At 41.4% G+C, this 23,919-nt stretch overlaps 1 protein-coding gene across 2 annotated transcripts in view; it reads left to right on the plus strand.

Annotated features, from left to right (window-relative positions):
• The window catches only part of PTPN9 (protein tyrosine phosphatase non-receptor type 9), a 70,611-nt gene extending 47,171 nt beyond the window's left edge, over positions 1 to 23,440 (plus strand). For both annotated transcript variants that reach the window (XM_083412796.1, XM_083412797.1), the window contains exons 12-13: positions 1,624 to 1,831; positions 21,614 to 23,440. In XM_083412796.1, the coding sequence (XP_083268922.1) occupies positions 1,624 to 1,831; positions 21,614 to 21,828 (423 nt within the window). In that variant the 3' untranslated portion in view covers positions 21,829 to 23,440. The remainder of the gene's footprint in view (positions 1 to 1,623; positions 1,832 to 21,613) is intronic.
• The last annotated feature ends 479 nt before the right edge of the window (positions 23,441 to 23,919 follow it).

Here is a 23,919-nt window from a genome sequence, read left to right on the forward strand (position 1 = left end):
TATTGTTACACTACAACTCCCATGATCCCTAGCTAGCAGCACCAGTGGTCAGGGATGATGGTAGTAACAACAACAGCTGGAGACCCAAGTTTGAGAAACACTGCCTAAGGCAGTATTGTGTTCTGGTCTTGAGGAAGAGCCCCACAAGACAAGGCAGGTCGGTTGTCCCAGCACCAAGGCGGGCTGCTAGGGAGCAACTTGCTCCTGGTGAGAAGGGCCATAGCTGAGTGGCAGAGCATCTGTTTTGCAAGCAAAAGCTCCCAGGTTCAATCACTCCAGGCAGGGTTGGGAGAGACTCCTCCCTGCCTGGAATCCTGGACAGACTATCCTGAGAATGTTTGTGTTCCTAATACAGACACAGGGATAAATGGACAATGTGTGTAATGTCTGATTCATGTTGGACATTGTGAACATTAGATATGTTGATCAGTGAATCTGCAGTGTATCCAGCTGGAGAATATTCCTACTGATAAAGCAGAGTAAAACGCCTTGTGGTCAGTCAAGTGTTGGGCCTACTCGCAAGTGTCACTGGGAGGCCGAGGGCACAGCATACGCACTTTATCCAAGGCCTCTCAGAATTCTGGGCCAAATTAGCCTGAATTCAGCAGCAAGGAAGGCCAGGTTCTGCATTCTGAATAAATACTGAAAAGTTGGGTGCTTTCACTTATTTTGCACCTTTGATTCTGCCTTTTCTGTGGTGACCAGAAGCTATGCAGAACTGAGTCTCCAGTGTCTGGAAATCTTGATAGTTACATTTTGTGTTTCTTTGGGCTGTAGCCAATGTAAAGGTAAGGTAAAGGACCCCTGGACAGTTAAGTCCAGTCGAATTTGACTATGGGGTGCGGCACTCATCCCCTCTTTAGTGTTGAGTTAAATTCATGTGGCAATAGTGCATACTTGCCAGTGGAACGTTGTTTCACAAGACAAGTGTGTAAGTGGCTTGCTGGCAACTTTGTGGCACAACAGATTGTGCAATCTGTTGCACAAAATAGTTTTCCCCAGTGCAGCTCTTGCATTTGATTAATCCGTTGTGCAACATTGCAACTCCTTAGTCAGCCAGCACAAGAGCCTTTGCCTGAGTGCACAGAGAACATTTAATAGAGCCCTGATTGCTCAGCAGCCATTATCTCCATAGAGAGTCAGTGTGACTTAGCAGTTAGAGTGTTGCTCTAAGACCTGGAAGACGTGGGTTCAAATCCCCGCTCTGCAATTAATCTCACTGGGTGACCTTGGGCCAGTCACTCACTTTCAGCCTAACCTGCCTCACAGGGTTGTTGTGGGGGTTAAATGAGGAGAGGGAGAACCATGTACGCCACCTTGAACTCCTTGGAGGAAAAGGTGGGATAGGAATGCATTAAAATAAATAATAAACAAACAAACAAACACTTTCAAATATATTTACTTGGGGTTCCCATTATGGGTATACAGTTGGGGCCTGTTGCTTATGTCAACCTGTGAAGTAATTGTGACCCTTCCAAGAAGCAATCACTGCTGATCTAAGGAGAAGAGGGGTGAGAAATGGGGGGGGGGGCATGTCCAGGTAAAGGGGGTGACATAAGAGAAGGGACAGGCAAGAGCGGGGTCCATTCCTTTCTCCCCTTTCCGCCATTCTTCCCTCTGCAGAGCCGCGAGAGGCGACTGGTGACCCACTTCCAGTATGTGAGCTGGCCTGACTATGGTGTCCCGACCTCAGCAGCAACTCTCATCGACTTCCTGGGGGCTGTCAAACATCAGCAGAGGGTGGCTGTCAGTGCCTTGGGGCCACGCTACAAAGGCCATCCTGGTGGGCCACCTATTGTGGTGCATTGCAGTGCTGGCATTGGCCGGACAGGTAAGGATGCCAAGACAAAGAAGCTTTCAGTGGACGCAGGTGGCGCTGTGGTTTAAACCACTGAGCCTCTTGGGCTTGCCAATCAGAAGTTTGATGATTCGAATCCCTGCGACAGGGTGAGCTCCCGTTGCCCAGTCCCAGTTCCTGCCCATCTAGCTGTTCTAAAGCACATAATAATAATAATAATAATAATAATAATAATAATAATAATAATATCTTTATTGTCATTGCCCCCTTCGGGGACAACGAAATTACTTGGCTGCCCCATAAAAACACTAATTAAAATATATAGTAAAATACAGCAAAGGAGATTTGATGACTTTCAAAGTCCGGGCTTCCCATTCAGGGCCGAGATCGCTCTGGAGAAGAAGCTGTTCTTAAGACGGCTCGTTCTTGTCTTCATCGTCCTGTATCTCCGTCCCGACGGCAAGAGCTCGAAGAGACAGTGACCAGGATGCGATGGATCTTTTACTATGTCCAGTGCCTTCCTATGGCACCTTGTGGCATAAATCTGCTCTAAGGTGGAGAGTGGGCAGCCAACAATGCTCTCTGCTGCCTTCACAACCCTGCGCAACCCCATCCTGTCCTGGGTAGTACAGCTTCCGTACCACACACATAAGCCATAAGTAAGCACGCTCTCAATGGCACAGTGATAGAAGGCAAGCAGCAGTTTCTGCGGAAGATGGTGGCATCACTTTGCGGTGGTTCCAGTCCTACTTGGGTGGTTGTTCCTAGAGGGTGTTACTTGGGGAATGTTTTTCAGCCCCATGGACCCTTCAGTGTGGGGTTCCTCAGGGCTCAATCCTATCCCCCACGTTGTTTAACACATCTCCATGAAACTGCTGGGTGGGGTTATCTGCAGGATCGGAGCGCGTTGTCAGCAGTACGCTGATGACACTCAGCATTATTTCTCCTTGACATCTGCAGGTGAGGCAGTGGAAGTGCTGGACCAGTCTTGGTAGTGGACTGGATGAGAACCAAGAAACTGAAGTCCAATCCAGATAAGACTGAGGCTCTGTTGGTGGGGGGTTCCCTAGACCAGATGGGTGGGAGGTCGCCTGCTCTTGATGGGGTTATGTTTCCTCTGAAGGAGTTCGTAGCCTGAGGGTCCTCCTGGATCCTTTGCTGTTGCTCAAGGCTCAGGTGGCCTCAGTGGCCCAGAGTGCCTTTCATCAGCTTTGGCTGGTGACCCAGCTACGCCCCTATCTGGACAGGGATAGCCTAGATACTGTTGTCTGTGCTCTGGTATCCTCAAGGTTAGATCACTGCAATGCGTTCTACGTAGGGCTGCCTCTAAAGACGGTTCGGAAACTTCAGCTACTGCAGAATTCAGCGGCCAGGTTGCTCACCGGAGCAAGACGGTTTGAGCATATTACACCGATCCTGGTCTGACTGCACTGGCTACCGATTAGTGTCCAGGCCCAATTCAAAGTGAAATTAAACATATTAATTCATCACTTAAATAGAATCCTAAGCCAATTAAATATCTGCAAGCTGTTTCCGGTTAATTTAACTTAACATATTTAACTAATTTAATCTTCCTGATACTCCTCCTCCTTCTGGTCGCGGACTCTTCCGGTTAGGTCAGAAAAATCCATCATCTTCATCTGCCATTCTTCCACCGTTGGTAAATCTTGCATTTTCCACTTTTTGGCTAGTAAAATTCGAGCAGCAGTTGTAGCATACAAAAATAATTTAACATCTTTCTTGGCAATTCCAAACCTGTTATTCCAAGAAGAAAGGCCTCTGGTTTCTTTATAAATGTATATTTCAACATTTTTTTCAATTCATTATAAATCTTTTCCCAGAAGGGACAGGTCTACCACATATGATAAAAGGTTTCTTCCTTTTCTTTACATTTCCAGCATAGATTATCACAGTTATGATATATCTTTGCTAATTTTACAGGAGTCAAATACTATCTGTACATCATTTTCATTATATTTTCCTTTAACACAGTACATGCAGTGAACTTGACCCCTTTCTTCCACAATCTTTCCCAATCCTCAAACATTGTATTATGTCCTACATCTCTTCTTTTATATATATATATATATTTATTTATTAAGTACAAATTAGAAAACATACATATTTACAACAAAAGAAAATACAAAAGAAAAAGAAAATACATATAACCAAGGGGGGAAAATAGAGAATACTTTGTCTCTTTTCATATTTACAGTTATTTATACCTCTATAAAATTCTATTCACAATAAAGGAGTGAAATGAAAGATAAGATATCAGAAAAAAGAACAAAGAAAAAAAGAAAGAAAAAGAAAAAAATCATAAGTGAAATTTTTTAAAAGTAGATAAGTATTCATAGCCATTTCCCATCTATATTTATATTCAGTTGTATAATTTCATCTTGTCCTTATCTACCTTAAATGAAGTGTTTTTTTGAAAAAGACTTCCACCGTTTGCCTCACGCGTTTTTAATAATCCGTTCATCAGATCCTCTGTTCCTCATATTTTCCCTTTGGATTTCCTTAATGTCTCACTTTGTATTTTTTATATTACGCACAAGGTTATTCTAAACACAACCAGACTTTTGTAGTCGAGCTGTAGTCGAGCCTGGTTTTGTAAATAATCATTTAATAACTCCCATTGCTTCATAACCATAGTTTTGGATTTTCTCGTTATTATATCCGTCAGTTTTTCTAGTTCCAGGTACTCGCAAAGTTTCCCCAACCATTCTCTTTTTGTTGGGATGCTGTCTTCTTTCCAATAGCTAGCAATCAAAATTCTTGCCGGTGTTGTCGCGTATAGAAATAAGTTAGTTTTATCACACGCTAGCAAGGTTATGCTTAAAATTCTACAAGGAAGGCTCAAGCAGTATGTGGACCGAGAACTCCCAGAAGTGCAAGCTGGATTTAGAAGAAGCAGAGGAACCAGAGAGGAAATTGCAAACATGTGCTGGATTATGCAGAAAGCTAGAGAGTTCCAGAAAGACATCTGCTTCTGCTTCATTGACTATGCAAAAGCCTTTGACTGTGTCGACCACAGCAAACTATGGCAAGTTCTTAAAGAAATGGGAGTGCCTGATCACCTCATCTGTCTCCTGAGAAATCTATATATGTGATAGGAAGCTACAGTTAGAACTGGATATGGAACAACTGATTGGTTCAAAATTGGGAAAGGAGTACGGCAAGGCTGTATATTATCTCCCTGCTTATTTAACTTATATGCAGAATTCATCATGCGAAAGGCTGGAAGGGATGAATCCCTAGCCGGAATTAAGATTGCCAGAAGAAATATCAACAACCTCAGATATGCAGATGACACAACCTTGATGGCAGAAAGTGAGGAGGAATTAAAGAACCTTTTAATGAGTGTGAAAGAGGAGAGCGCAAAATATGGTCTGAAGCTCAACATCAAAAAAACAAAGATCATGGCCACTGGGCCCATCACCTCCTGGCAAATAGAAGGGGAAGAAATGGAGGCAGTGAGAGAGTGAGAGATTTTACTTTCTTGGGCTCCATGATCACTGCTGATGGTGTCAGCAGCCACGAAATTAAAAGACGCCTGCTTCTTGGGAGAAAAGCAATGACAAACCTAGAGAGCATCTAGAAAAGAAGAGACATCACCTTGCCAACAAAGGTCCGTATAGTAAAAGGTATGGTTTTCCCAGTAGTGATGTATGGAAGTGAGAGCTGGACCATAAAGAAGGCTGATATCCGAAGAATTGATTCTTTTGAATTATGGTGCTGGAGGAGACTCTTGAGAGTCCCATGGACTGCAAGAAGATCAAACCTATCCATTCTGAAGGAAATCAGCCCTGAGTGTTCGCTGGAAGGACAAGATTGTGAAGCTGAGGCTCCAATACTTTGGCCACCTCATGAGAAGGGGACGACAGAAGACGAGATGGTTGGACAGTGTTCTCGAAGCTACCAGCATGAGTCTGACCAAACTTCGGGAGACAGTGGAAGACAGAAGTGCCTGGCGTGCTCTGGGCCATGAGGTCACGAAGAGTCGGACACGACTAAATGACTAAACAACAACAATCTTTTGGGATATCTTTATCTAGAATTCCTAGTAGATATGCCTCTGCCTTTTTTGTGTGTGATGTCCTTATCAATTTTTTTATTTTGTCGTGGGTCATGTCCCAAAAGGTTTTAATCTTTGGGCAAGTCCACCACATGTGGCATAACGTACCTTTTGTTCTGTTACATTTCCAGCATTTGTCGTTGTTCCTTTTATTTATTTTTGACAATCTGTCAGGGGTTAGGTACCATCTGTGGTGAATTTTTCTGAAATTCTCCCTTAATGAATCACACGCAGTAAAATTTATGTTTTTCTCCCAAAAAGTTTTCCATCTTTCCAGATCTATCTCATATCCCAAATCGTGCTCCTATTTTAACATGTTTTCCCCTTTCGTCTCTTGTTCTGAGGTGGTTTTCATTAATAATCTATACATTTTTGCAAGTATTTTTTTATCGCTTTGCAATATTTCCTTTTCTAATTTTGAGGTTTTATTTTCAAATCCCCCCCTTTTATGTCTTTTTCATATGTTGCTTTTAATTGATAATATTGTAACCAATTTATTCCAAATGTTTGTAATTGTTCGTAAGTTTTTAATTTAATATTTCTGTCTGCATTTTCTAATATTTCCCTATATGTTGGCCAAGTCTCTTTTGCATTACTCTTTAATGTTGTAGTTGCCTCCACTGGTGAAACCCATTGGGGAGTTTTCTCAATAATTATTCCTTTTGTTCTTTCCCAGACATCCAATAGAGCCTTTCTTACTAAGTGATTTGTAATTTTTTTATGTTGTTCTTTTTTGTCATAAAATAAATTGCCATGCCAGCCGTATATTTTATCCCAACCCTCTAGTGTTAGGACTTCATTATGTTTTAATAATATCCATATTTTTATCCAACACCAACACGCTGCCTCGAAACACTTTCTTAAATCTGGCACTGCGAATCCTCCACTTTCCTTTGTGCCCATCATTACTTCTAATTTTATCCTTGACTTTTTCCTCTGCCATATAAAATTTGCAAGATCTCTTTGCCAGCTTATAAAATATTTAGTTCCTATTACAATTGGAATCGTTTGAAATAAAAATAGAATTTTGGGGAGTATCATCATTTTAATCATAGATATTCTTCCTCCTAATGATAATTTTAGTTTTCCCCATTTATCCATACTTCCTTTAATTTCTTTCCATTTTATAATATAATTATACTTAAATGAATTTGTATTTTTATTTGTAATCCATATCCCTAAGTGGTTCACTTTAGTCCTGTTGTTTCCCCTAATTCCTTTATTCCCTTTCTCGCCTATATTTTTTGTTATCAATTTCGATTTATCTTTGTTCAGTTTGAATCCTGCTACTTCGCCAAATTCTTTCATTCTTTCTAATGCTTTTTTATACTTTCTTTTGGTGTTTCGGTTGTAATAATCACATTTTCTGCAAATGCTCTTACTTTGTAACACTGTGTACCAAGACATATGCCCTTTATTTTTTCATCCTTTCTCAGAGCTATTAATAGGGTTTCTAATACTGTTATAAATAGGAGTGGGGATAAAGGACATCCCTGTCGTGTCCCTCTCTCAATGTCAAATTCTTCTGTAATTTCGTTGTTTAGGATTAATTTGGCTCGTTGTTTTTTGTAAATTGCTTGAATTCCATTCATAATTCTTTTACCTAAATTTAAACTTTTGCAGGTTTTGATCATAAATTTCCAAGAGACACTGTCAAATGCCTTTTCAGCGTCTACCAAAAGCATTGAAATTTCTTTACTTTGATTCATTTCGGCATATTCTATTAAGTCTATAATTATTCTAGTGTTGTCCTTTATTTGTCTGGCTGGCAAAAATTCTGCCTGATCTTTTTTAATTATCCTTTTTAGCAGAGTTTTCATTCTATTTGCAAGAACTCTAGTAAATATTTTATAGTGTATATACAATAAAGATATTGGCCTGTAGGTTTTTATAAGTTTCAAATCCGTACCTTGCTTTGGGATAAGGGTTATCAATGCTTCTTGCCACGAACTGGGTATTTCTCCTTTGTCTAAAATTTAATTGTAATTTGGGTGTTATTATTTCCTCTAATTTTTTACAATATGTTACTGAAATTCCGTCTGGTCCTGGCGATTTCCCATCCTTCATATTTTTAATCACTTTTTTAATCTCTTCAAGTTCAATATTTGAATTTAAAATTGCATATACTTCTATATCTGGTAATCTGTTTTCTAATAGGTATTTTTGGATTTTCTTTTCCTCTTTCAATTCTACTTTATATAATTTTTTAAATATTTTATAAATCTTTCTTTGATTTGTTTTGGGTCAATAATTTCTTTTTCTTTGTCAATAATTCTATTTATTACTCTTTCTACCTGTCTTTCCTTAATAAACCATGCCAGCATCCTACCCGGTTTATTTGCCTGTTCAAAATATCTTTGTTTTGTCCATGTAATTTTTTCCTCCATTTCTCTATTTATTAAATTCGATAGGTGGGCTTTTAAGTTCTTTATTTGTTGGAGGATATCTTCATTTTTTGGGTTTTTCACTAAATCTTTTTCTTTCTCTCTTATTTATTTATTTCCATAATATTAGTATCTTTATTTCTCCTTATCCTTCCCATTTGTTATATTACATACCCTGCATATAGGCTTTACTCGCTTCCCAAATCATTTTTTTATCCGTATCCTGATTTTCATTTATTTCCTTAGCCCTTTTAAAAGGGCTATGTCCTACATCTCTTGCCCAATCTATCATCACAGATTTAACTTGTTCATCTTTTGTATGCCACTCCAACAATAACTTATAACTTTTAGATAGATTTTTATCCTTAGTATCCAACAACTCCATCTCCAACTTAGATTTTTCAAAAGCAAAACCTTTTTTCTTATCCCATTTATACAATTCATTAATCTGGTGATCACTGGGCAACAATTTTTTACTTTTTGAATGTTGTGTAGATTTCTACAACTGATTTAGGGTATTTTTGCACTGCTGAATCAGGAAATGGCATCCGTTTCTCTCCATCAGGTCAGGTTTACTGTAAACTGAATGGTGGGCATTGATAAAGGTAAGTACAAGTAAATTGCATGTTGCTTCACCATTTTTCAAACTTCAGGGCTTGAACTTCCATTTCTTGGAACTCCTGGAATGCTCAGCAGCAGGGAGGTCTCTCTTCAGAGTCCAACAGTAATCAGCCATCATGACTGCGTCCCAGTGACCCTGATACCTGGTCTCCATCTCTTTCATGTCCTGATGGAATCTCTCCCCCTGCTCGTCACTCATTGAACCCAGGTTCTCAGGAAACCGGTCCATATGTGAAAATAGGTAGTGCATCTTGACGCTCATGTTGTAGCCCAGGTTTCTGAAAGCAGTCAGCATGTTGTTGACAAGTTCTGCGTAGTTTCTGGCCTTATTGTTGCCAAGAAAGTTCTTCACTACCAGAACAAATGCCTTCCACACTTCCAGTTCCACTTCGTTCATTGAGTTTCCAAACTCTGGATCTCTGATGAGCTGACGGATCTGAGAACCATCAAAGATGCCAGCTTTCAACTTCTCCATGGTCAATCCTGGAAAAGCCTGGCACAAGTAAGTGAAGCAGTCACCATCCTTGTCCAGAGCCTTGGTGAACTGCTTGATTAAGCCGAGCTTGATGTGCAGCGGTGGGAAGAGCATTCTGTCTCTGTTCACCAGAGGGTCGTTGATGACGTTCCTTTCTTTGCAAGGCACCAATTCCTCCCGCACAGGCCAGTCCTTCGTGTAAGGCTGAGCACAGTCCCTACTATCCCACATGCACAGAAAACATGGGTACTTGGTGAAGCCAGACTGTTGTCCCAACAAAAGGTTCACCATCTTCAGGTCAACACAAATAAACCACTTATGCTGATCATAACCAATTTTCTCCAGCACATACTTCACCGCTTCATACTTCTCCTTCAGTGTAGTCGAGTGAGCCAGGGGTATAGAGGCAAACTAGTTGCCGTTGTGTAGCAGAACACATTTCAGTGATCGCTTGCTGCTGTCAATGAACAGTCTCCAATCTTTGGGTTCGTACTGTGGCACTCCAAGCTTGAGCAGAAGCTGCACAATATCTGCACAGTACACCAAGTCCTTCTCTTCCGAGAAAAAACGGAGGTACTCAATCTGGATGCCAACAGTTTGGCAGAGTCCTTCGACAAGCTGAGGTCGCGAACTAGATCATTCAACTCCTTTTGGGGAAATGGATGTGGAACATCATCTTCAAGAACCACTTCTTCTTCATGTCCTTCAACACTGGAGGCATCTTCATCATTAATGTCAGGAAGTTCTCCGAAGATAGGCACTGGAATTTCATCACAATGAGCTACAGGACGACGGGCTGATTGAAGATCAGGATACTTCGTGGGGTGGCTGCCCCATTAACTTAGTTTTGATCCCCCAACTTTATGCTTTGCCGCACCAATTTACGGAAGATTTCGAGGTTTTATGACTTCAAACTGATTCCTTTTTGACATAATCACCCAGAACTATCAGACCTGAATACTTCTTGTCATTAAAATAATCATTTCCAATCAAAACAATTATTCAACATGGCATTTTACCCCCACCAACTTCTTCTAAAATTCTCCACACAAGCGTACATGTGAACAAAAACGTAAAAAAAGACATGTGGCCATAGCTCAAAAACTTGACCTGATTGAGCAAAACCAATATGATTTTTGGATTCAGAGCATCAGAGTCGTCCTAAATCAACTGAAAAAACGCAGACAAAAATTTGTTGTAGACCGGTGTCATGTAACCAGTTTAACTTATCTTTAACTTGATCAAATGGTTTTAATTTGTAACCTCCTTCTTCCAATAATAAATCATAATATCTCAACCATTTGGTATCCATATTTAGTTTTTTCTGGGCCTTTGCCTCCATTGGTGAAAGCCATCTGGGAGTCTTTCTTTCTAAGAGATCTTTATATTTTTTTCCAAATATTATACAGCGATTCCTAATTACATGGTTTGTTTGTTTTTTCCAAATAAATTTTTATTGTTTTCAACATGTAATTCTTTTTCCAACAATCCTTATTGTCACATTATAATCCCTATGACTCTGCCGAGTCCTGACTTCCCTCCCTCCCGACCGCTGGTATATACATCACATACTTTTTGCGTATATTATTGTCATAACTCTACTGTTTTACATTGGAGGTGTTATTCCAGTCCTGCTAGTGTCTTAATATTTTTGTTGTTCTCCTTTATATATTCAGTAAATTTATTCCAATTGTTATTGTATCTCTGGTATTTCACCTTTTCAGCTACCATAATTCCTGATGTGGCTTGTAATTCTTCTATATCTTCTTTACTCATATTTTTTACTAACATTTTTGTTTTATCTTTATTTAACTTAAATCCGGACATCTTTCCAAAATCCTCTATTTTTTTGAGGGCTTCTTTTACACTATGTTTTGGGTCTTCCAGGCTTAAAGCTAAGTCGTCTGCAAAGGCTCTTATTTTAAACTCCTTTACCCCCACTTTCACCCCTTTGATTTCTGGGGATTCTCTCAGATCCTTATTTAATACCTCCAGGACAGTAATAAATAATAATGGAGACAGAGGGCACCCCTGTCTGGTACCTTTGGATATCTCAAAATTATCTGATAAGTTGTTGCTAATAATGAGTTTGGCTTTTTGATTCAAGTGTATTGTGTTGATCTCCTATTAATAACACTTTCTGATCTAAGTATTCTAACATTATTTCATTTAGTTTGCCATAAAATTCTGCTTTCTTTTCATTTGGCGCGTAAATCCCAACAAGTATCAACTTTTCCCCTTGAAACACAATTTGCACCATTTGCACCTAATTACATGGTTTTTAAATGCATTATGGGCCTTTACCTTGTCATTCCATAAATATGCATACCAACCAAACACATTGTCGAATCCCTCCAAATCTAATAGATCTGTATCTTTTAATTGCATCCATTTTTTAGTCCAGCAGCTTCAAAATAAATTTTTAAATCTGGCAGGGAAAATCCCCCTCTTTCTTTAGAGCCCATAAGTAATTTATATTTAATTCTGGGTTTCTTCCCCTGCCAGATAAATCTAGATAATGCTTTCTGCCATTCTTTAAAACATTTCACATTATCTATAATTGGGAGGGCTTAAAACTAAAAAAACATCTTTGGCAGCACATTCATCTTAATCACAGAAATCCGGCCCATTAATGACAGTTTTAAATTTGACCATATCGCCAAATCTCTTTTAATTTCATACCATAATTTCTCATAATTATCTTTGTATAAATTCAGATTTTTCCTGGAACAGGTTCACCCCCAAATATTTAACTTTTTTCACAAAATCTAGGCCCGTTTTTTCTTGTAATAATTTTCTTTCCTCATTATCCAGATTTTTCTCTATTACTTTGGTTTTGCTCTTGTTTAATTTAAATCCTGCTACCAGACCAAACTCTTGTATCAGCTCCAGTGCTTTAACTGCACTGGAGTCTGGATCTTATAATGTCAATACTAGATCATCAGCAAAGGCTTTTAATTTGTATTGTTTCGAACCTACTGTGATACCTTTGACTTGTTCATCCTTTCTAATCATACTTAGCAAGACCTCTAGGACTGAAATAAACAGCAGAGGGGAAAGTGGGCAGCCTTGCCTGGTTCCCTTCTCTATTCTAATTTCCTCTGATACCACATTATTTACAATAATTTTGGCTCTTTGTTCTAGATAGATCTCTTTAATACCATTTAAAAAATCATGGCCTATCCCCATACTCTCTAAATAATGTAACATAACTTTTGCTTCTAACTTTTCCAAAATATCCACATAATTTCTAATGTTATCTTTCATATGTCTTCCAGGCAGAAATCTTGCCTGGTCTTTGTGAATGTACTTAGATAAAACCTTCTTTAGCCTGTTGCCCAATATATTTGCAAAAAAATTGTAATCCACATTGAGTAAGGAGATTGGTCTGTAGTTTTTAACATTGGATCTATCTTGACCCTGTTTAGGAATCAGAGTAATATAGGCTTCCTTCCAGGTTTCAGGTGCTTTGCCCCCTTGCAGAATCGAATTAGATACTTCTACCAGAGTTTGGATGGGCCAGCCTTTCAGTGTCTTATAATATTTCACTGATAGACCATCAGGTCCTGGTATCTTGCCAAGTTGCATTGAATTTATTGCCTGTTCCATTTCCTGATTTGTAATTAAACCTTTTAGTAGGTTCTTTTTATCCTCCGGAATCTGCTGCAAACCATTAATCTTTATAAATTGCTCGATTTTTCCCATATCCTCTTTATCCTTTTTATACAGTTGTTTATAATATTTATAAAAGCATTTTCTAATGTCTGCAGGGTTCTCTATAGATTTTCCTTCTGTTACAATGTTTGTAATAGTACTTTGTTTTTGTCTCTTCTTTAATTGCCAGGCTAATAATTTCCCACATTTATTTGCAGATTCAAAATTTCTTTGTCTCATCCTTCTTATCTTCCATTCAATTTCTTGATTTACGAACTGTGAATATTGAACCTGTAAAGCTTTAATTTCTTTTTGGATCTGCAAATTCTTTGGGTTTCCTCTAAGCTGCTTCTCTTTGTCTTTTAGTTGTTCCATAATTTTATCTTTTCTCTCATTCTGTGACTTTTTCCTAACTGAGTTTTGTTGTATCAGAAACCCTTTCATTACAGCTTTGCTGGCCCCCCAAATAACCCTTGTTTCCGTTCCTTGATTCATACTAAGTTCAAAATAATCCTTTAGGGGTTTTTGGCCTTATTAACAATTGATGTACTTTTCAACAAATCATCATTCATTCGCCATCTGAAGGAACCCTGAACAAACATTTTCAAATCCATAAAAACTGCATTATGATCCGGGCAAATTTCTGTTTTTATTACTTTAGGATCCAAGTCTCTGGATATCCATAAGTAGTCTATTCTCGAAAATACTTGGTTTGCATCTGCGAAAAAAGTAAAGTCTCTTTCCATTGGATTTTATTCTCCATATATCTGACAAATCAAATTTTTCAGTTAGGTCAAAAAAAATCTTAGGTAGTCTGCCAGAATTTGTAGCCTTTGATCTCTGAGTTCTATCCATCAAAGTAGCTGCAACTCCATTCAAGTCCCCCATCAATATAATTTTATAATCTATGTATTCCAACAGACTTGTTTCCAAGTTCTTAAAAAATTCCACTTTGCCATCACTAGGTGCATAGATTCCTAATAACAAATATTTCTGACCTTGTGCTGTAATTTCAACTGCTATGTGTCTTCCTTCCTCATCTTTAAAAGCAAATTTTGGATTCAATTTTTCCTTAATGTAGAAAACCACTTCTCTTTTTTAAACTTTGTCAGAAGAAATAAATTCTTGGCCCAATCTTTTATTTATTAGAGTTTTTCTATGTAGTCTTGTAATGTGGGTTAGAATCATAGAATCATAGAATCATAGAGTTGGAGGAGACCACAAGGGCCATCGAGTCCAACCCCCTGCCAAGCAGGAAACACCATCAGAGCTCTCCTGACATATGGTTGTCAAGCCTCTGCTTAAAGACCTCCAAAGAAGAAGACTCCACCACACTCCTTGGCAACAAATTCCACTGTTGAACAGCTCTTACTGTCAGGAAGTTCTTCCTAATGTTTATATGGAATCTTCTTTCTTGTAGTTTGCATCCATTGCTCCATGTCCACTTCTCTGGAGCAGCAGAAAACAACCTTTCTCCCTCCTCTATGTGACATCCTTTTATATATTTGAACATGGCTATCATATCCCCCCTTAACCTCCTCTTCTCCAGGCTAAACATGCCCAGCTCCCTTAGCCGTTCCTCATAAGGCATCGTTTCCAGGCCTTTGACCATTTTGGTTGCCCTCCTCTGGACACGTTCCAGTTTGTCAGTGTCCTTCTTGAACTGTGGTGCCCAGAACTGGACACAGTACTCCAGGTGAGGTCTGACCAGAGCAGAATACAGTGGCACTATTACTTCCCTTGATCTAGATGTTATTCTCCTATTGATGCAGCCCAGAATTGCATTGGCCTTTTTAGCTGCCGCGTCACACTGTTGGCTCATGTCAAGTTTGTGGTCAACCAAGACTCCTAGATCTTTTTCACATGTACTGCTCTCAAGCCAGGTGTCACCCATCTTGTATTTGTGCCTCTCATTTCTTTTGCTCAAGTGCAATACTTTACATTTCTCCCTGTTAAAATTCATCTTGTTTGTTTTGGCCCAGTTCTCTAATCTGTCAAGGTCGTTTTGAAGTGTGATCCTGTCCTCTGGGGTGTTAGCCACCCCTCCCACTTTGGTGTCATCTGCAAATTTGATCAGGATGCCCTTGAGTCCATCATCCAAGTTGTTGATAAAGATGTTGAAGACCGGGCCCAAGACAGAACCCTGTGGCACCCCACTAGTCACTCTTCTCCAGGATGAAGAGGAACCATTGATGAGCACCCTTTGGGTCCAGTCAGTCAGCCAGCTACAAATCCACTGAGTGGGAGCATAGTCAAGACCACATTTTACCAGCTTCTTTACAAGAATATCATGGGGCACCTTGTCGAATGCCTTGCTGAAATCAAGGTAGGCTACATCCACTGCGTTCCCTTCATCTACCAGGCTTGTAATTCTGTCAAAAAAACGAGACATGACATGACTTATTTTTCAGAAATCCATGCTGACTATTGGTGATCACAGCATTCCTTTCTAGGTGCTCACAGACTGGTTGCTTAATGATCTGCTCCAGAATCTTCCCTGGTATTGATGTCAGACTGACTGGACGGTAATTATTTGGGTCCTCTCTTTTCCCCTTTTTGAAAATAGGGACAACATTTGCCCTCCTCCAGTCTGCCAGGACTTCGCCTGTTCTCCAGGAATTCTCAAAGATGACTGCCAGTGGTTCTGAGATCACATCTGCCAGTTCTTTTAATACTCTTGGATGCAGTTCATCTGGCCCTGGAGACTTGAATACATCTAAACTAGCCAAGTATTCTTGTACTATCTCCTTAGTTATTCTGGGCTGTGTTTCCTCTGCTGAATCTTTTGCTCCCAATTCTTCAGGTCGGGCATTGTTTTCCTGAGGCAAAGAAGGCATTGAGGAGTTCAGCCCTTTCTGTGTCCTCTGTTTGCATTTCACCATCTTCTCCTCTGAGTGACCCCACTGTTTCTTTGTTCTTCCTTTTGCTACGGACATACCCATAAAAGCCTTTTTTGTTGCTTTTAACCTCTCTAGCAAGCCTGAGTTCATTCTGTGCTTTAGCTTTTTTGACTTTGTGTCTACACGTGCTGGCTATTTGTTTGAATTCCTCTTTGGTGGTTTCCCCCCTTTTCCATTTTTTGTACACATCCTTTTTTAATCTTAACTCAGTTAAAAGTTCTTTAGATAGCCACCCTGGCTTCTTTAGGCACCTTCCGTGTTTCTGTCTCATTGGTATTGCCTGAAGTTGTGCTTTTACTATCTCCCTCTTAACAAACTCCCAGCTATCATGAACTCCCTTTCCTTTTAGTATTACTGTCCATGGGATCTCACCCAGCACTTCCCTAAGTTTTATGAAGTCGACTTTCTTAAAGTCAAGAAATTGAGTCCTAGTATGCTTGGCTGCTCCTTTCCGCTGTATAGTAAACTTCAGAAGAGCATGATCACTCGCGCCTAATGATCCTTCCACTTCTACCCCACTAACCAGGTCATCAACATTGGTAAGGACCAGATCTAAAATGGCGGTTCCTCTTGTTGCTTCTCCCACTTTCTGGACAATGAAGTTGTCTGCAAGGCCAGCGAGGAATCTGTTTGACCTTATGCTCTTAGCTGAGTTTGACATCCAACAAATATCCGGGTAATTGAAGTCCCCCATTACTACTATCTCCCTTCCTTTTGCTTGCTTGGCCATCTGTTCCAGGAAGGCATCATCTATGTCCTCCCTTTGGCTTGGGGATCTATAGTAAACTCCCACAATGAGGTCTCTGTTATTCTTCTCTCCCTTAATTTTGACCCAAATGCTCTCACTTTGGCTTTGGGGTTCTAAATCTTGGATCTCTTCACAGGTATACACATCCCTGACATATAACGCCACTCCTCCTCCTTTCTTGTCTGGTCTGTTTCTCTGAAATAGATTGTATCCCTCCATTATTACATTCCAATCGTAGGACTTATCCCACCAGGTTTCAGTGATGCCTATTATGTCATATTTAGTTTGCCGTACCAAGAGCTCAAGCTCATCTTGTTTATTTCCCATGCTTTGCGCATTAGTGTACAGACATTGAAGTCCATTAATCATTCCCCCGGGTTCCCTGTAAGCAAATTATATCCAAATTTTGTTTTTCCAAAATATGGTAATTTCCCCCCTTTTGGGGGTAAGTTCAAGCCATTTACGTTCCATGAATAGATTCTCAATGCCATATTGTCTACTTACGGGGATACTGCCTCTGCTCCCAGCAGCTGTGAGGTTTGTAATCCAAGTTCTACCAAGTGCTTTTGCATAAATCTGTCCTCCTCAAGAGTCTTTATCTTCTGCTATCTTCCTTCAAATTTGAAAGATAGCCCTTCTGGAAATTCCCACCTAAAAAAGATGTACTTTCTGTCAGTCAGGTCCCTGTACTGAGATCTCAGGTTCAAAAATTGCCGTGGAATTTCTTTAAAGAGCACCACCGATTTGTCAGGAATTTTAAGGCCCTTTTTATAATGATGTCCCAAAATGATATCTCTTTGTTCCTTGGTCTTAAAGACCACAATACTATCATAAGCTGATTTGGTCTCTTTTTTAGGGCCAAATCTGTAAGCTTTCTCTACCCAATCTTCCACTTCCTCTTTTTTCAGATCCCAGAAATCCACAAAAAATCCTATCAAAGATTCTCTGAGTTGATCTTCTTCCAGAAAAGGGACTCCTCTCAATCTCAGATGTGATTCTTTCGCACTCAATTGGAGAAAAGCGATTGAATTTGCATTTTCGTACTGCAAGCGTTCCAGATCCTGCACTCTAACATTCTCCAGCTGTGTCAACCTTGCATCATGTGTGTTTATCTCATCTTTCACATCTTTCATGTTGATACTTAAATGTTCAATCTATTTCCCCAACTTATTTATAGAAGCTGTGTTACGATCTAATCCTTCTTTAATATCATTTAACATTGACATCACCGACTCCTCAAATTGTGCTTCTGCTTTAGAACCACATTTCAGCCTTTCTCTTTCTGAACTCATAGCTAAAGAATGCTTGGCAGGGGGTTGGACTCGATGGCCCTTGTGGTCTCTTCCAACTCTATGATTCTATGAATGTCAAGGTCAGTCACACAGTCTGGTACAATAAGGGAGAAAAACAAGTTCCCTCCACCAATCCCACTGCAGCCGGATCAGGAGCAGCTTCCTTAATCTTTAAAACTCATTAAATCCCAACGACAAAAATGGCAAAGAGAAAATTTTCCAAGGCTCCTCTTGCTCTGAGGGAATCCGAAGACACTTTTTATCCACTTTAAAATGTTGCCAGGCATCGCAGGAAAGTTTATAACCAACTCAGTAGAGACGAGGATTGAATGTTTCCACTTCCATTGTGATGTCACAATGGAGACTAGACTTCCCTCCTGGGTGGTCCGGTACCGGAAGAGGATATCTCAGACTTATTAATAGATTTCCAAAATAGCACAAATTATCCAAAGCCCCCTTTCCTCGGGGGGGGGGGGGCTAAATTGCTTGCAGAGTTTAAAAAGTTTTTCTTTCCTTTTAGGCTTTGGTCTTAGCGCACCGATTTTTACTTTGTTCCACAAAGGGGACCGACCCCCGTTTTTAAGTCTCCCTTTTCTTCCCAATTTTCCAAATCAAGTTTTTAAGTACTTACAGTTCCAACTTTCAGTCTCTTTTTTAATGAAGGAATTGGCCCCTCAAGCTAGCCAATCTCAGAGCTTCGCTGCTTTGAAGGAAGCACTCGTTTCTGCTGTGCTGCGTCTCCCACCCCGCTCACTCTTGGGGCTCTAATGAGCTTACCGGGGTGCAGGGGAGTTGCTAAAGTGCACCCGCTGGAACACCAGGTCCTCAGAACCCCCAAACTGAGTTTTTTTCTGGGGAACCGCGGCGCTCTCACGGTCTCCCCAACTTCAGAGCGCAAGGGCTCTTTCAGCCGAAAGAGGTCTCGACTGCCATAACTGTGCAGTCAACCGGAAGTCCTTGTTTTGACCTATAAAGCCTTAAACAGCTCAGGACCGCAATACAGGTGAAACTCAGAAAATTAGAATATTGTGGAAAAGTTCATTTATTCCAGTAATTCAACTTAAAAGGTGAAACTAATATATGAGATAGACTCGTGACATGCAAAGGAAGATATGTCAAGCCTTTATTTGTTATAATTGTGATAATCATGGTGTACAGCTGATGAAAACCCCAAATTAACAATCTCAGAAAATTAGAATATTAAATGAAATCAGCAAAACAAGGACTGCAAATAGAGCAATATTGGATCTCTGAAAAGTAGAAGCATGCATATGTACTCAGTACTTGGTTTGGGCCCCTTTTGCATCAATTACTGCCTCAATGCGGCATGGCATGGATGCTATCAGCCTGTGGCACTGCTGAGGTGTTATGGAAGACCAGGAAGCTTCAATAGCAGCCTTCAGCTCTTCTGCATTGCTCGGTCTCATGTCTCTCATCTTTCTCTTGGCAATGCCCCATAGATTCTCCATGGGGTCAGGTCAGGTGAGTTTGCTGGCCAATCAAGCACAGTAATCCCATGGGCATTGAACCAGGTTTTGGTACTTTTGACAGTGTGGGCAGGTGACAAAGTCCTTCTGGAAAAAGAAAGCAGCATCCCCATAAAGCTCGTCTGTGGAAGGAAGCATGAAGTGCTCCAAAATCTCCTGGTAGACAGCTGCCTTTGACCCTGGACTTAATGAAGCACAGTGGACCAACACCAGCTGATGGCATGTCTCCCCAAATCAACACTTCACACTGGACTTCAAGCATTTGGCATTGGAAACTTCACATTGGACTTCAAGCATCTGGCATTGTGTACCTCCCCATTCTTCCTCAGACTCTGGGTCCTTGGTTTCCAAATGAGATGCAAAAGTTGCTCTCATTAGAAAAGAGGACTTGGGACCACTGAGCAACAGACTAGTTCTTTTCTTTCTTTCTTTAGCCTAGGCAAGATTCTTCTGACGTTGTTTCTTGTTCAGGAGCGGCTTGACAAGAGGAATACAACATTTGAAGCCCATCTCCAGGATCTGTCTGTGTGGTGGCTCTTGATGCACTAACTCCAGCCTCAGTCCACTCCAAAAGTCTCCAACACATTTGAATGGTCTTTTCCCGACAATCCTCTCCAGGCTGCGGTCATCCCTGCTGCTTGCGCACCTTTTTCTGCCACACTTTCCCCTTCTGCATAACTTTCCATTGATGTGCTTTGATACAACACTTTGGAAACATCCAACTTCTTCTGCAATCACCGTTTGAGGCTTTCCTTCCTTATGGAGGGTCTCAATGATGGCTTTCTGCACAACTGTCAGGTCAGCAGCCTTCCCCATGATTGTGTTTCCTACTGAACCCATTGCAGGTGTTATGGATTGAATAGCTACTGCACCTTTTCACAATATTCTAATTTTCTGAGATTGTTAATTTGGGGTTTTTATCAGCTGTACCCCCATAATCATCAGAATTATAACAAATAAAGGCTTGGCATATCTTGCTTTGCATGTCATGAGTCTATCTCATATATTAGTTTCACCTTTTAAGTTGAATTACTGAAATAAATGAACTTTTCCACGATATTCTAATTTTCCAAGTTTCACCTGTACTTCGTGAACCACCTCTTTCCATATGAACCTTCTCGGACCCTGTGATCATCTTCTGAGGCACTTTGTGTGCCTCCTCAAGAGGTTTGGAGGGTGGCAACACAAGAATGGGGATTTCTCAGTAGTGGCTTTTTTCAGGGTTTTTTATTGGGTTATTGCTTTTATTTTTATTTTATATACTGTGATCTTTTTATGTGAACCGCCCTGAGACCTCCGGGTATAGAAATTCAATAAATAATAATAATAATTAATAATAATAATCAGACAAAAAGAAATTTGTGAGGCAGCCAGGGCTTCCTTATTCCTATTTGTGTATTTGTGTGATATTTTTCAGGACAGTGGACTATATCCAGAGTTTTCTGTCCATGAATGCAAGAGCTCTTGCACTAGTGGATGGGCGAGTTTCAGTTTAGCGCAGTGGAGGAATCCAGTTCAGCAGCTGCATTCGCAGAAGCTCATTGGACAGTAGACTGTTGCTTCTGTTGCTTCTGTTGCAGGGCAAACGTGGCAGCAAACTGCTTGATCTTTCCTCTCACAGTGTTCTGCTGGTGCAAAACATTTCGGCTGCAGAACAAGTATACCTTTGTTACTTTAAATTAGCACTTCATTGGATAAAACCCACAATGAATGAATGAACATTTGGCTGAAATCAGTCATAGGGTTTGAAGAACATGGGTGGGGAACCAAAACGTGGGGAACCTGTGGCCCTCCCGGTGTTAAGAACATAAAAAGAAGAGCTTGCTGATGTGGTCCCTGGCTACTGGCCCATCCAGTCCAGCATCCTGGTCTCACAGTGGCCAGCCAGATGCCCGAGGGAAGCTGGCAAGCAGGACCCAAGCAAAGGAGCCCTTTCTCCTCCTGCAGTTTCCAGCAACTGGTATTCAGAGCCACCAGCTGTGGAGGCAGAGCAGGGCCATTATGTGTTGCAGGACCACCCTCCCACCCTCCCTGACCATTGGTCCATGCTGACTGAGGCTGGGGGAAGCTGGAGTCCAACAACACCTCAAGGGCCCCAGTATGTGGGGGAAGGTGGATGTGGAGTGTCCAAGGGGTCCTGGCTTGGGTATGGCTTATGGTGATCTTCTTCCCCCAGGTACCTTCTGTGCTCTGGACATCTGCCTGTCTCAACTGCAGGACGTGGGCACGCTGAACGTGCAGCAGACAGTGGTGCGGATGAGGACGCAGCGAGCTTTCAGCATCCAGACCCCTGAGCAGTACTACTTCTGCTACTTGGCCATCATTGAGCATGCACAGAGAGAGAACCTGCTCCCTTCCTCCTACGCCTGGGCAGGGAAGGAGAAGAGCTAATAGGAATCCTGGCCCAGCGGCCACAGAGCAGCAGGGACCAGGCCAAACCCTGTTTCCTCCCTTCCTCCCTCTTGACCAAACCAGATTCGTCAGCATCTTCAGATGCAGCTTTGCCCAGAACACTGATTTGAGCCAATTTTTCTGCCACTGAGGCTATCAGAAACTTTCTGTTTGACTAGCTGGCTAGCTCAAGTCGCAACTAGTAGCCATGGGCTATGAAGGCTTGCATTCTCCAAGACTAGCACCCTTGATTGAACTGTGCCTTATTAAAAAAAGAACAAACCAAACTTCCGGCCCTGACTTGCCACTGGAGGCAAACAGGGAGAAGATGGAACTCCTTGCCATGTCAGTGTCCTCCACCTTCTGGAGACAGAGGGGGTGCTGCTTTCCTGGTTCTGATGCAGAAGGGGACCCTTTCCAGTTATATCCAAGGCCAGGATAGAAGAAGATTTCCGTCTTGCCCACCACTGAATCTAGGTGTTTCCTTGTCTGTATGTACTTAATACACACTCCGTGTTCAAAGATGTAGCCAGTATTCTCTTTGCATAAATACGATGCAGAGTCCTAATATCTTACAGGGACCTTTTGTATTGAGTGGCAGCGTCAGTGTTATGAATTATGTTTATGGTTCTTGTCTGCTCAGCCTGCCCAAGGTTGGTCTTGCCCACTGTGCCATCCCAGTTCACCCACTGATGTAGCTTCAACATACACACACTTGCAAGGGCACACCTGTTGTGCAGAGGCGTACAGGTTGCGTGCAAGTTGTGATGTTGTATCACACAAATGCCGCAGTGCCTGGTGTGTGTGTGCGTCCATGTGATGTTGCCACAGAAGGATGCACCCTTAACCTGCAAGGATCCTCCGTGCCACATCCCAGTGGGATTCTTTTCCCCTGCCTTCACCTTTCTTGCCTGTGATTGTATCTTAAGCCTGCAGAAAAGGTTATTAGCTGGGGTGCAGATCTGTGGGTCTCTTTTCCTGTGATGTGGGGCGGGGCATGTGGCGGGGCACTTGCAGTTTTGCTGCTAGCCAGGAATGCTAGGCAGTTGTTGGTACGAAGGACTCAGCAGGGGACAGTGTGGATGTGAGTGGCCAAATAAGTGGGGCTTAACCCCCAAACATCTGGGAGAAGGGAGGTAGAGGAAGGAGACTTGATATCGGGCCTCAGATCTGTTCTCTTCCACAGCCCCTCCTCTCCGACAAAACCTTGAAAGCCAATTTTGTTTAAGTGGGGGAATTCTTGCTCTCTACATCCAGTTCTTTCTCCTTGCTCAGCCTGCCAGTGACAAGACTGGGAGCTCCTGTTTTCTTAAAGCAGGCTGACAGCCACCCTCCACCCCAATTTCTGCTTGGAGAGGAGGAGGGTGGCATCTGAGCTGCCCTCAGTTACTTTATACTGGAATAAGCTCTTTTGAATGCGCATATTTTTTATTTTTTACAATCCCTTTTTCTTTCTTTCTCTCCCTCTCTTTCTCAGTTTTGTATTTAACATTAACTTGATCAAGTCCGAATTGGAGATAACTGTAAATGTTCCTATTTGCTATTGTATGGCGATTTCTTTCTCTCCCTCCCTCTCTCTCTTGTATTTGCAAATAAATATACCTACAACCCACACCTTCACTGCCGTCTCATTTGTTGCGTTGGTTTAAAGCAGAGGTGGTGAAAGTCAAGCCCCAGGGGCCAGTCAGCCTGCCTGTTAGGACTCTTCCCCAGGCCCCCTCCATTCTCATACTTCGGCGCTGGTTTTGCCTGACAGGAACAGGCCCTTGAGCTGTGATAATACTTCCTGCTTTCCTGTATGAAGCAGGGTGCGGAGAGTTGGAGACGCCTCTAGTGCTTTGGCCTGGCTCCCATAGCAAGTTCCGAGTTGCATCTGTTTGCTCCACCCCCTTTGCCTCTGGCCCCACCCAGTCTGGCATACAGCTTTCCAAAAACTGATGAGAGTGTGTGCTCCTCAAGCTGGAAAAACATTACTAGGCCCTCAGTTAAAGCATGAGAATGACTGGGAGATTCCTGGTGTGGGTCAGTTTCTGGTACCAGCTTAAACTGTCGTGGTTTCTTTCCCAATTTCAGTTTTGCACTGAACATCTC

Source organism: Podarcis tiliguerta, assembly GCF_965153285.1.
Source record: "Podarcis tiliguerta genome assembly, chromosome: 14".
Classification (NCBI taxonomy): domain Eukaryota; kingdom Metazoa; phylum Chordata; class Lepidosauria; order Squamata; family Lacertidae; genus Podarcis; species Podarcis tiliguerta.